General features: G+C 45.1%; 1 protein-coding gene across 1 annotated transcript; it reads left to right on the top strand.

The window, feature by feature from the left end:
• Positions 1-3,825: 3,825 nt before the first annotated feature.
• LOC116854421 (proline-rich protein 36-like) lies at positions 3,826-10,577 on the top strand. The gene is given in 3 exon segments (XM_032836261.1): positions 3,826-5,021; positions 5,023-5,425; positions 10,051-10,577. Coding segments are annotated over 2 exon segments (1,533 nt in total). The 5' UTR covers positions 3,826-3,854; the 3' UTR covers positions 5,389-5,425; positions 10,051-10,577.
• The last annotated feature ends 2,918 nt before the right edge of the window (positions 10,578-13,495 follow it).

Here is a 13,495-nt window from a genome sequence, read left to right as displayed (position 1 = left end):
ATCAAGTATCCCTAATGTCAAAAGAAAGCAAGCCCTGGCTCAGTCAGTAGAGCATTTGACTTTTGATCTCAGGGTTGTGAGTTTGAACCCCACCTTGGGTATAAAGATTACTTAAAAATAAAATCTTGGGGCACCTGTGTGGCTCAGTGGGTTAAAGCCTCTGCCTTCGGCTCAGGTCCTGATCTCAGGGTCCTGGGATTGAGCCCCGAATCGGGCTCTCTGCTCGGCAGGGAGCCTGCTTCTCTCTCTCTCTCTCTCTCTGCCTGCCTCTCTGCCTACTTGTGATCTCTCTCTCTCTGTCAAATAAATAAAAATCTTTAAAAAAAATAAAATAAAATCTTAAAAAATTAAAAAAGATGGGACATCTGGATGGCTCAGTCTGTTAGGCATCTGCCTTCGACTCAGGTTCTGATCCCAGAGTCCTAGGATGGAGTCCTGCACCAGGCTCCTTGCTCAGGGGCGCCTGGGTGGCTCAGTGGTTAAAGCCTCTGCTTTTGACTCGGGTCGTGATCCCAGGGTTCTGGGATTGAGCCCCACATCAGGCTCTCTGCTCAGCGGGGAGCCTGCTTCCCTTCCTCTCTCTCTGCCTGCCTCTCTGCCTACTTGCGATCTCTGTCTGTCAAATAAATAAATAAAATCTTTAAAATAAATAAATAAGATCTTAAAAAAAAATTCTGAAGTTTCTTACTACTAAGAAACTGAGCCTCCTTGAAGGTGTACCATGTTTATATACATGGAGTCTTTGTGTAAAGTCAGCCACATAGTCTAATATTTCTGAATAGCCACAAGGAATGAACTTTTATCTTGGGTATTTAACTTGTTAAATACAATCTGTTTTCTCATTTTATATTCTATTCCATTATACCTGTTTATTTTCATATTTGTATTTTAAACTACTTGCTATCAAGGAAAATTGACACTGTAGGAACATGGACCATGTTTTATCTTGTGACATCAGGTATCCTTAGCATATTTCTGGGGTACCTAGGTTCAGAAGTAGTCTTATTGGTTGACCAAGAAGTTCATGAAACATTGTTTCTTAAACTTTTAGAAACACTTACCAAAAAAAAAGTTATAAAGAGAAAGTGCTGCTTTGTAATGTTTTTTTTTAAAGATTTTATTAATTTTATAAATTAACAGGGAGGGAGGGGGAGGATGGGAGGGAGAGAGCATGAGCCAGGGGGAGCAGCAGAGAGAGAGAGGGAGAAGCAGACTCCTTGCTGAATAGGGATCCTGATGCTGGGCTTGATCTAGGAACCTGTGATCATGACCTGAGCCAAAGGCGGCCGGCTACCCAAGGACAGCCACCCAGTCTCCCTTGTAATACATTTTAAAAATCAAAGTACAGATGATATGAAAATGTTGGGGTTCCGAGTGAATAGTTGAGAAAGAATTCTTGAGACATCTCTGATGAAAATAGGTGGTTTTATTAAAGCACGGGGATAGGACCAGTAAACAGAAAGCTGCACTTGGATTGTGAAGGGTGGCTGAGTATATACTTTCAAGTTGGGAGGGGTTCAGGGATATGGAAGTCTCTAAGGAATTTTGGAAGCAAGGTTTCCAGGACCTTGAAGGGGCAGCTATTGTTGGGAAAAGGTCATTTACTACTGTTTAGTAAACCCTCAGTCGCCAGACCCTTCAGATGTCTATCACTTGGCCATGTGCTTGGAGGATGATTGCTAACATAGATATTGGGGGGGGGGGGAGAGATAAAGGAAGTTTCCAAAGGAATTTGTATATGTTAAAGTAGACCCACAGGATCCAGAGGGATTGGGATAATGTTAAGCTAAGATTGCCTTTTGTCCTTAGCAAAGTAGTAACACTTAGGCAGTTGATTTTCTAGAGGAAGGTCACTCTGCCTGTTTCAAGGACTTGTCAGTGGGCTGTACGTTCTAGGGAAATTTAATTTTTTTCTTTTGCCTTTGCTCCCCACATCACAAATACTGGGTGTATGGAAGTAGAGAGGAACTGTCTATATCGTCTTCACAATTTTTCTGCACATCTAATCGATTCTAAAATTAAAAGGTTATTTTTTTAAATATTTATTTTAGAGAGTGAGAGATACAGTATGAGAAGGGGGAGGTGCATAGGGAGAAAGTATCCTCAAGCCAACTCCCAGCTGAGCAGGGAGCCCCACTGGGGGCTTGATCTCATAACCCTGAGATCACAACCCAAGCTGAAATTAAGAGTCAGCGGTCCAAGCAACTGAGCCACCCAGGCCCCCCTAAAATTAAAAGGTTATTAAAAAAAAGAATCGAGGGCATCTGGTGGCTCAGTGGGTTAAGACTCTGCCTTCTGCTTGGGTCAGATCGGGTCCTAGGATTGAGCCTCACATGGGGCTCTCTGCTCAGCAGGAAGCCTACCTCCCCCTCAGCCTGCCTCTCTGCCTACTTGTGATCTCCCTCTGTCAAGTAAATACATAAAATCTTAAATTTAAAAAAAAAATCGACCTTTAACAACTGAGGGACCAAAGGTCAGTGCTTGGCTATGACTTTTTATTAACAGAACCTGAATGACACTAGGTCTTATACTAGTTTTAATATTCTCACGCCCAATTTTCAAGCTTCAAATGAGCTCATTTTTAATCTATTGTAGTTTTCGGGCTCCAGTGGATCCTCCTATTTTTGACACAGTCTTCCAACCTTACTCTGTTGGGATTAGTGGGAAAAGCTGCTATTTAAGTACTCCCAAGGGTCTGGGCAAGCAGGTGACCAAAAGTGCTAACAATGAAAGGGAAGGACATGTAGAGTGGAAAAAGCCTCAAGAATTGACTTCTAGGGGCGCCTGGGTGGCTCAGTGGGTTAAGCCTCTGCCTTCCGCTCAGGTCATGATCTCAGGGTCCTGGGGTCAAGCCCTATCCTGGGATCGAGCCCGGTCCTGGAATTGAGCCCCATATCGGGCTGTCTGCTCAGCAGTGAGCCTGCTTCCTCCTCTCTCTCTGCCTGCCTCTCTGCCTACTTGTGATCTGTCTCTCAAATAAATAAATAAAAATCTTTGAAAAAAAAAAAAAAAAGAATTGACTTCTAGGTCTTGTATTAACTAGCACAAGAATGTCACTACCAGCAAACGGATAAGATGGGAACTAAGATTTAACAGGAGATTCTAATCTGGCCAATTCTCCAAAACAAAGAAAACGCGTGACCTCCTCCGAAGGGGGCAGCACCTGGGATCCACGCTGCACTCACAGCTGGGGAAGGAGTTACCAAAAAGAGGACCCTTGGGGCTCCTGGGTGGCTCAGTGGGTTAAGCCCATACCTATGGCTCAGGTCATGATCTCAGGGTCTTAGGATCGAGTCCTGCATGGAGCTCTCTGCTCAGCAGGGAGCCTGCTTCCCTCTCTCTCTCTCTGCCTGCCTGTCTGCCTACTTGTGATCTCTCCCTGTCAAATATATAAATAAAATCTTTAAAAAAAAAAAAAAAAAGAGGGCCCTTGCCCTTCGCTCTCCTTCGGGAACCCACCCTTGCTCTAGAACGCGAGGGGTATGGGGAAAAGAATGCAGCTACTTCATTCCCCCAAAGCGGGAGCACAGCCCACAGTCCCAAAACGTAAATTCCCACACTCATGTCCCCACATGCCAGACTCCGCGCTGGGGGAATACGGGAGTGACCCGGTGGTCAGAAACACTGCGCATGCGGTGAGGATTCGCGCGCGGGCGACGGGGCGTATTGCGCATGCGCCCCTCTCTGGGGCGGAGCCTCGTTTTCCCGTCCTCTCGACCCGCCCCCTGCGCGGCGCCCCCCCCCCCCGGGCGTTGCCATGGCGACCCGGGGGCCGCGGCAGGAGGGCGGCTGCACCGCCTGCCAGGTCTCTGAGGACCTGGCGGCGGCGGCGGCGGCGGCGGCAGTGGCGGGTCATGGAGCTTTCAAGAAACAGCGTGGAGACCAGGAAGCCCACGGGCCTCGGGCGCTGCAGGCATTTCTTCTGGCTGGGCGTGGTCTTCGACACGGTGGGCGCGACCCTGCTGTTCACCGGGGTCTTCGCTCGCCTGCTCTTCTACGACCTGCTGCTCTACCTGGGTTCCATCATCATCTTCTTCAGCCTGCTCTGGTGGGTCTTCTGGTACACCGGCAACATCGAGCTGACTGTCGAGGAGTCCCTGAAGGAGCCCTTCCACGTGCCGTCCTCCACCTCGGTGAACGCGCTGAGCCAGCGCCTCTCTCACACCCTCTGCAACGTGTCCCGCAGCTTGACGCGGATCCGGCGGCGCTGCGCTCCCAGGACGTTCCTGCTTAGATCTGCTTCTCTGAGTATGACCGGCACGGCCCGGCCCGAAAACCAGCTGCAGCAGGAAGACCAGGGCAAAGACGCAGCGGCAGGTGCCCAGGAGAGCGGCGACGCGCAAAACCTGGGCAGCGAGGACCTGGGCCCCAAACCTGAAGCTGTCGTGAGTTCAGAGGGAGTTCGCTCCCCAGGGCCTGGTGCTGGGTCTCTGGGCGCCGAGGCCGGACTGCCAGGGCCTGTGAAAGGATCGTTTTTCACTCATATGGTGACGCCTGAGTTCCCTCCGTCTCCTCCCGACCAGCCTCAGCCCCTAGCCGTCCTCTCCTCCAGGAGCCTGCCTGTCCTTCCCTCGGCCTCCACCCGCCAGCCTCTAGCTCTCTGTGTTTCCAGGAGCCAGCATGTGGCCACTCTTGCCTCTGCAGGCCAGTCCGCTGCCTCCTTGGCTTCTACCAGCCCTCCTCTGCTCACTGTTGCCTCTGAGAGTCAGCCTGCTGTCCCCTTGTCCTCAATGACTCAACCTACAGTGGTCCTTGCCTCTCAGAACCAGCCCTTTGTGCCTGTGGCCTCTTGGGACCACTCCTCGGTTTCTCTGGCCTCTCAGGTCCATAACTTGGTGCCAGTGCCTGCACAGAGCAACCTCCAGATCCTTTTGGCCTCTCAAAGCCACCTCCCGGTGTCTGCGGCTGCACAGAGCCACCTCCAAGTCCCACTGGCCTCCCAGAGCCAGCTGGAGAATATTCCTCTGGCCTCTCAAACTTCATCTTCAGGTGCTCAGGCTCCCCAGTCAGAGGGCCTGGCCCCCCCCTGGGTCTCTGATCCAGGTCCCAACGTCCCAGTCTTTTCAGGCCCAACCTGTGAACCTTCGGATGTCCCTTGCTGTCCAGGACTTTCAGGCCTTCTATCACAACCAACAGACCCTCCAGAGCATCTCTTCGGTCCAAGAGATTTCTTCCACCCAGTCTGCGCCCGTCCAAGAGTTTCAGAAGAAGCCAGTTGCACAGGCTTTTGAGACTCTGCCACCAGTGGGCCAGGAGCTAAGTCAGGAATTCTCTGCCACCTCGTCCCCACCCCCTGAGTCCCAAGCTCCAGCTTCTCAGGCCCAGCAATCAGTGTCCCCTGAGAGCACAACCGCCCCTGCCTCAGAGATGAAAAGTAGCCGTCCCTAGTACAGAACCAGACCCCAGCCATAGGCCGCTCTGCCAAGTAAGTCCGTGGGCAGAATCTTCACCTGCAGTATTCCTTGATCGTTTCCGGGTCTGGGTTCTGATGGTTTCCTCAATCCCTTCTGCTGGAAAAAACCAAGTGGAGGCAAATGGCCTGTTCCTTTGGGGATTAGATCTTTTCCACTTTGGTAGGTTTTTTTGTTTTGTTTTGTTTTATATCCACTTTGGTAGGTTTTTGAAACCTAGTGAGGTTAAGGTCTTACCTACTCTATCAGAGTGAGATTGCTTTCTTTTTATTTAGGCTTTGTAAGGGCAGGATCATTAAGACATTTCATCAGGACCTGTGGGTGTGGTGGGGAAAGGGACTCAGCACTGCTTCTGAAACAGAATGATTTTCGGTGGTACAGGGACACAGCAGGAAATAGCATTCAGTGGGTAAGTTACTGCCCTCTCGGTTCTTTTTTTTTTTTTTTTTTTTGAAGATTTTATTTATTTATTTGACAGACAGAGATCACAAGTAGGCAGAGAAGCAGGCAGAGAGAGAAGAGGAAGCAGGCTCTCTGCTGAGCAGAGAGCCCGATTTGGGACTTAATCCCAAGACCTGGGATCATGACCTGAGCTGAAGGCAGAGGCTTTAACCCACTGAGCCACCCAGCAGCCCCGCCCTCTGGGTTCTTGAGCAGCCTTCATGATTCTGTCAAGGAGAGCATTCTTAGCGTGGACTTAGTGATCTCCAACAGCTCTCCAACATTTTGGTAGGCAACAGCTGCACCAGCTAGGATGTAATACTACGTATGTTCAAGTTATTTCAATGGATAACTTCTATTTATGCCAAGTCATACTGGTTTTTCTATTTGCAATAGTGATCGTTGCTTTTCAAAATACATTTATGTAAAAAAAACACTGTTTCTAATGAAACAATTTAAAGGTAAAAAGTAAGTGTGTAGTGAAACTTGAATGATCCTTAACTTTGGAAACCATTTGGCTATTTGTAAATTCCATGAGCTTTCTACTAAATCGAAAGACCCTTGGTGCTAACCTGTTTAATGAACTCTACGGTTGAGGCTACTGAGGACCAGTTCCGCTGAACTCCCCAACCCCTTGTCAGTTAGAAAGGTAGAGAAGGTCATGTGAAGGTCAAAATTGGTGAGCCTGCTTCTCAGTCGGGTAAGTGCTGCTATGATGGTATTCGCGCTGAGTATCCATTTCCTGGTCTTTCTCTTTAATCCTGTTCCATAAATTACCTACTCTGGAGGGGGAGTAGAGAGCAGAGCACTAATTGGAGGTTATGTTAATGCTCCTTGTTTAAATGCTACCAACACGTTATCCACAAGGTTATTTCCTATTGGTTGGTTTCATTTCCGGGGTAGGGAACAATTGAATATTCAGTGATGTCAAACTCTTAATTTCCTTATAATTTTCTCGAGTTCTCCTTCAAGAGAGTGTATATAGGTGTACACACACATATATATTCTATAGATAATCTATAGGGACAGAGCACTCTGGCTCTTTTGGTTTTGTACAGTTTGGATCCTCAGATTTTTTTTTTTTAAGATTTTATTTATTTATTTGACAGAGATCACAAGTAGGCAGAGAGGCAGGCAGAGAGAGATGGGGGGGGCAAGCAGGCTCCCTGCTGAGCAAGAGCCCGATGCGGGGCTGGATCCCAGGACTCTGGGATCATGACCAGAGCAGAAGGCAGAGGTTTTAACCCACTGAGCCACCCAGGCACCCCAAGATTTTAAAATGAAATATATTCAGTGACTCACGTTTATTTTTATTAAAAAACAAAAATAAAAAAGCAAAACACTAACAAACCACAGTCATTCTGGAAGGAAAAGATTTAGTATGACTGAAAGAGATCATTAATTTTTTCCCGTTAATCATATCCTTTCATGAAATTTATGTGGTTGAATTAAGTCTCAATGTAATTCTTGAAGGGGGCTTAAGCATTTACTAGCTGCCAGAAATATTGGTAAACACGTATAGAGATGAAAGGATGCAGACCTTGGCATCAGAAGGCTTTGTTCTAGACTTAGTCCTCTAACTCAAAGGAACAACTGTAAAGAGGAGAAAATTTTAGACAAGAAAGGAAAGGGGTTTACCTAGTAATTCTTAGTGGAAGAATTATTTTACTGACCAGACATTTACTGAATTTCCATTAAGTGCTAGTCAATCACGTTATGTCCTAGGGATTCAGAGTTAAGTAAGAGTCCTCTGCTGTCCACATGCTCACTATTTATCAAGGAAGAAACAGACACAGAAATAATTAGCACAGGGGTGCCTGGGCGGCTCACCTGATTGAAGGTCAGACTCTTGATTTCGGCTCAGGTCATGATCTCAGAATGGTGAGATCCAGCACCGCATCAGTATTGGACTCTGAACTGGGTGTGGAGACTGCTTAGGATTCTCTCTCTCCCTCTCCCTCTTCCCCAACCACCACCCCACCCCCATTTAAAATTAAATAAATAAATAAATAATAAAAATTGGAGGGGGGGAGAAAAAAAAAAGAAATAACTAATGCAGTACGTGGTAACTGAAGTCTAGTCCAAGCCTTTCAGAATACAGGTGTGGGCTACATGAGGGATTTTTTGAGTTTGATCCCAAAGTAAGCGTTCATTGGGTGAGGGAGATGGGAAGAACATGCCATGCGAAGGGAAAAAGCATCAACGAGAAGGCACAGAGCCATAAAAGTCCATGACTTGCTGGGGACATACTTGGGAAAGGGTAATCTGATGCTGTAGTCATGGGTTCTTGGGACTCGGAGGCTGAGGTAAGGGGAGAAGCTTTGAAGGCTTGTAAAGAAGGATAAGGTGTATTAAAATCAAACCTGTGGTCTCTGTTGTAAGGAAATGGCAATAGGCCAATAATGAGATAATAATTGCCAAGGTCTCTCCCAGTTAGTTCTGAGCAGAAAATGGACCTCTTAGATGCTAGCAGCAGTTTCTAACCCAAGTGTGGGCTCCATGGGTGTTCATCTTGGAAAACACTTTCTGGTGTTTATTTACCTGTACATAACTTTTTTTTTTTTTTTTTTTTTTGCTACTATGATGACATTAGGTAGAAGGAACACCAAATGTTATGACTGCATTGCTCTATATTGACCATAAGATACATATTACCTAAAATAAGTGTTGACACATTTTTAAAAAGATTTTATTTATTTATTTGACAGAGATCACAAGGAGGCAGAGAGGCAGGCAGAGAGAGAAAGGGGGAAGCAGGCTCCCTGCTGAGCAGAGAGCCCGATGTGGGGCTTGATCCCAGGACCCGGAGATCATGACCTAAGCCGAAGGTAGAGGCTTAACCCACTGAGCCACCCAGGCGCCCCAACACATTTTTTCTATAAAGGCCCAGACAGTAAATATTTCAGGCTCGGTGGGCCAAGAAGCAAAATCAAGGATATTATGTGACTGTTTATATAAGAAGAGAGAAAGCTACCCCAGTTTGCCTGGGTAGGCGGAAGAGTTAGTTACTTTGACCCCAGTCACATCATCTGGAGGCCTTCACCTAAGAGCAACTGACCTGGGACAGAGGGTGAGGGGCATGGCCTGGCCTGTCAGACCTGCAGCCAACCTGGTGCTTTGCTCTGCCTCAGTGACACCCAGGCCTGAGGATGGAATAATCTGCTCTCAGAGAACCTGGCCCTGTCATCTTGGTCCGTTGGCCTGAAGATGGGTGATTTCCAGAGTCTCTGAATCCCAGCTTCAGATTCCCCTGCGTGGTGCCTGGCATTTGCCAATACTGGAGTCTAGAATGTGTAGGCGGTGGTGCTCAGGCCCTGAGCAGACCCGTGGCCAGACAGGCAGCCATTGGGAGCTCTGAGGTGAGCAGGGATGGAAGCTGATGCCCAGGTTGGTCTTGGAAGCTCACAGGGCTAGGCCACCGCAACACAAAACCGCAGAGCGAGGTATTTGGTATTTGGTGGGTAAAGGCCAGAGGGGCCGCACACAACACACGGTGCACTGGCCAGCCCGGCCCAACACAGAATGATCCCACCCACAACACTGTTACTGTGAGGTTGAGGAACCCTGATCTAGAATAATTAAAAAAAAAACTGCTCTCCAGTTCATGAGGTGCTTAAGGAAAGATCTTCTTATCCTCAGAGGAGTCATTGGCTCTTAAACTGTCGTGGTATCTTCTAGACCATGAAGATTTTATTCACCTTTGTTTTATATATCTTTATATCTTTATATTCTCATTTTGAATCAACACAGATGTGGCGGCATTTATTAATAACATACCATTTATTGGGGGTGTTTATAATAGACTACACACTGTACCAAGTAATTTACAGGCCTCGTCTTATTTCCCATAACAATCAGGTAGGCACCATTATTGTGTCCACTTCAAGGAAGGTAGACTTGATATTGATTGAAAGGTTAAGGCATTTTCTCAGTGCCACACAGATAGCAGAGCTGGAGTTAATGTGCAGTAGATATAAGATTTGTTAAAAGGTGTAGATTATAAGTTTTCCTTCCACATTAAAGTTATTAATGAGCCTTTTTTTTTTTTTGTAAGCCTGTCATTTGTAACACTCCAGACCAGTCTATGGGTGACTTCTCTATTGAAAATTTTACTCCCAGAGAGAGAATGGAAATCAAGAATTGTTCCACTCTGTTTATAAATATGATCTCACATAAAAATTGCTTTTTTTCTTTCCAGAATCACCGAAGTTTCCACAGATTTAGCTTCCAACTTTATGAAAGCACAAATACATACCTTAACCTCGTTTTGGAAACCTCTGTGTGGGTCCTGACCTGTCTCAGACCAGCAGGCCTCCAACGCTGCTTCTGCCAAGTATGTTTGTGTCAGTGTTGGGGAGAGTTTTCCAGATTCACGTCATAAATTTCTTTATTGCCAGAATTTTAAGCCATAATAAACTATGCTATTCCAAATGAACTTTGTTTTAAAATAAGTTGGTTTTTAAAATAGACTCCTTGTGAAAGCATTCCAGCATTCTAAGTGGAAAAGAACGCCTAGCATACTCTGGGTAAAGGTGAAAGTAAGTACACTTCCCACAGAAATGGACACTGGAAAGTGTAAGTCTGTGTATTTAAGGGTACTTTGTGACCTCGCTAATGAAGAGAAAACTTAACACAATCAGTGCATTGTTAACATGCCACAATTTATATTTATATGCTTATTTTGATTTAAGGAACAAAAATTTCCCATTTTCCCAAGGATTTTAAAATCTGATTGGATTGTATCTTTTAATGATAAATAAAATTCATTTGAGAATATCCTCCTCTTACATTCTTTCTTTGTATCAGTAGATTACATATGCAAGAATGCTCTAATAGATAGTTTTTTTTTTTTAGATGGATAGTTTTCTTTTTAAATTTCTAGTAATAGGCAAAAGCATTCTTTTTAAAGATTTTTTAAATTTATTTGACAGAGAGCACAAGTAGACAGAGAGGCAGGCGGGGGAGTGGGGAAGCAGGCTCCCTGCCGAGCAGAGAGCCCCATGCAAGGCTTGATCCCAGGACCTTGAGATCGTGACCTGAACCGAAGGCAGAGGCTTTAACCCACTGAGCCACCCAGGCACTGTGGCAGAAGCATTTTTTAGATGGTACAGAACTTTTGATCAAAACTTCCAAAAATTTAAGCTGTTTTTATATTTCTTCCCCTTTTCTGTCCTATACTTCCATAGTCCTATATTTGTAATTTTAAAAAACTAACTCAGACAGGAAGACCATGCATTGCAGATACTTGGAACAAAGAATACTGGAAGGACATTACACTAAGTGAAGTAAGCCAGTCACGGCAAGACAAATACTATATGGTTCCACTTATATGACATTTTTCATATGACAGAATTGAATTCACAAGATGGAAAGTAGAGGTATGGCTGCCAGGGGTTGGGGCTGGGGGTAGGAACAGGGAGTTGTATGATAGGTAAAGCCTTTCAGATGAAAGGAGTTCTGGAGATTGGTTTCACAGCAGTGTGAATGTACTTAACACTAGCAAACTGCATGCTTAAAAATAGTTAAGATAATGGGGCACGTGGGTGGCTCAGTCAGTTAAGTGTCTGCCTTAGGCTTAGGTCATGATCCTGGGGTCTTAGGGTCAGGAGATCCCTGCCTTGGGCTCCCCGCTCAGTTTGGAGTCTGCTTCTCCCTCTCCCTCCGCCCCTAACCCCTGCTCGTGCTCTCTTGCATTGTCTGTCTCTCAAATAAATTAATTATTAAATCTTTAAAAAAATGGTTAAGATGGTACATTTTGTGTATATTTTACCACAATAAAAAAAAAATAACCGGATTAAACCAGCAGTGTATAAACCACCTGACATTTATACATTTCTTTTTAAGGAATAAATATATGCAACAGTTGAGTTTCTGGATATAAAGTGTACCAGGTAAGCAGCTATTTAATACCTTAGGAACTACAGTTAGGAACTTAGAGAAAAATCACTTTTAATGTACTACTGAACAAAGGACTAGATGAGTATAAAGGGAATGGTAGAGAGGGCGTGCAGGCAAGTGCACCCACGCTTACAAAACCCTACAGAAAACCTTTACTGGGATTGGACTTGATCTTTTTTTTGAAGATTTTATTTATTTACTTGACAGAGATCTCAAGTAGGTGGAGAAGCAGGCAGAAATGGGGGCGGGGAGCAGGCTCCCTGCTGAGCAGAGAGCCCAATATGGGGCTGGATCCCAAGACCCTGGCGTCATGACCTGAGCCAAAGGCAGAGGCTTTAACCCACTGACCACCCAGGCACCCATGGACTTGATCTTTGATACATAGAGGCAGTCCTTAAGAATTATGATTAGTGGACCTCAGGTGCTATCACAGTGCCTAGAAGCACTTTGAAAGAAACCTAGAAATGGCTTTTATTTATTTATTTAAATTTTATTTATTTGTTTGTTTATGTAAAGCATTTATTTACTTGAGAGAGAGAGAGAACAAGTTGGGGAGAGCGGCAGGGAGAGGGGGAGAAGCGGACTTTCCACTGAACCGGGAGCGTAACCCAGGCTGGATCCCAGGACCCCAGAATCATGACCTGAGCCAAAGGCAGACGCTTAACCAACTTGAGCCAGCCAGGCTTTTATTTTAAGTGGCTTTGATTTTAAAAACACTCAGTTTTCCTGGTTTATATTCCCTACATTAAAAGAAAAATATTGTATGTATGTATATATGTATGTATGTATGTATGTATTTAATTTTTTAGATTTTATTTTTAAGTAATTTCTACACCCTATATGGGGCTTGAACCCACAACCTGAGATCAAGAGTCACATGCTCCACCGAATTTGTCCGTGAAACTCCCCTGTCCGTACATTTTAAAAGAATGTTCTGGGCGCCAGGGTAGCTTGGTTGGTTGAGGGCTGGACCCTTGCCGTTGGCTCAGGTCATAAGTCTGCTTGTCTTCTTCTCCCTCTGGTCCTCCCCTTGTTCACACACTTTCGCTCATGCACTCTCTCTAAAATAAATGAGCAGATCTTTTTAAACATTTTAAAAATAGAAATGTTCTTATAGAATGAACCAATTTTTAAAATTTAAATCTTTGACTAGGTAAAGTATTTCCATATTACAAAATTCAAAAAGTATAAAATGGCATATGGTGAGGTTTCCTTGCATCCCGCAGCACAGTGCTACTGATAGACGGTAAAAATGTTACTGGTTTTGAGGGGCACCTGAGTTGCTCAGTCAGCTGAATGAATGACTCTTGATATTGGCCCAGGTCAGATCTCAGGGTCATGAGATCGTACCTGCATAGAACTCCATGCTGGGTGTGTAGCCTGCCTAAGATTTTCTCTCTTCCTATATTGTTCTCCCCCACTTTTAAAGATGTTATTAGTGGGACTCCAACTGGGCGACTCAGTTGGTTAAGCGGCTGCCTTTGGCTCAGGTCATGATCCCAGCGTCCTGGGATCGAGTCCCACATCTGCTCCTTGCTTAGCGGGGAGCCTGCTTCTCCCTCTGCCTCTGCCTGCTACTCTGTCTGCCTGTGCTCACGCTCTCTCTCCCTCTCTCTCTAACAAATAAATAAATAAAATCTCTTAAAAAAAATAAAAATTTTATTATTTTTTTGTAAATCCTTTCACTGAAATATATATATATAATTATATATACTGAAATATATATATATATTCATATATGTATA

This window comes from Lontra canadensis, unplaced genomic scaffold (genome assembly GCF_010015895.1).
Source record: "Lontra canadensis isolate GAN:19392208 unplaced genomic scaffold, GSC_riverotter_1.0 scaffold91, whole genome shotgun sequence".
NCBI lineage: Eukaryota > Metazoa > Chordata > Mammalia > Carnivora > Mustelidae > Lontra > Lontra canadensis.
The sequence above is the reverse complement of the archived record's forward strand: the minus strand, read 5'-3'. Positions and strand labels throughout refer to the sequence as shown.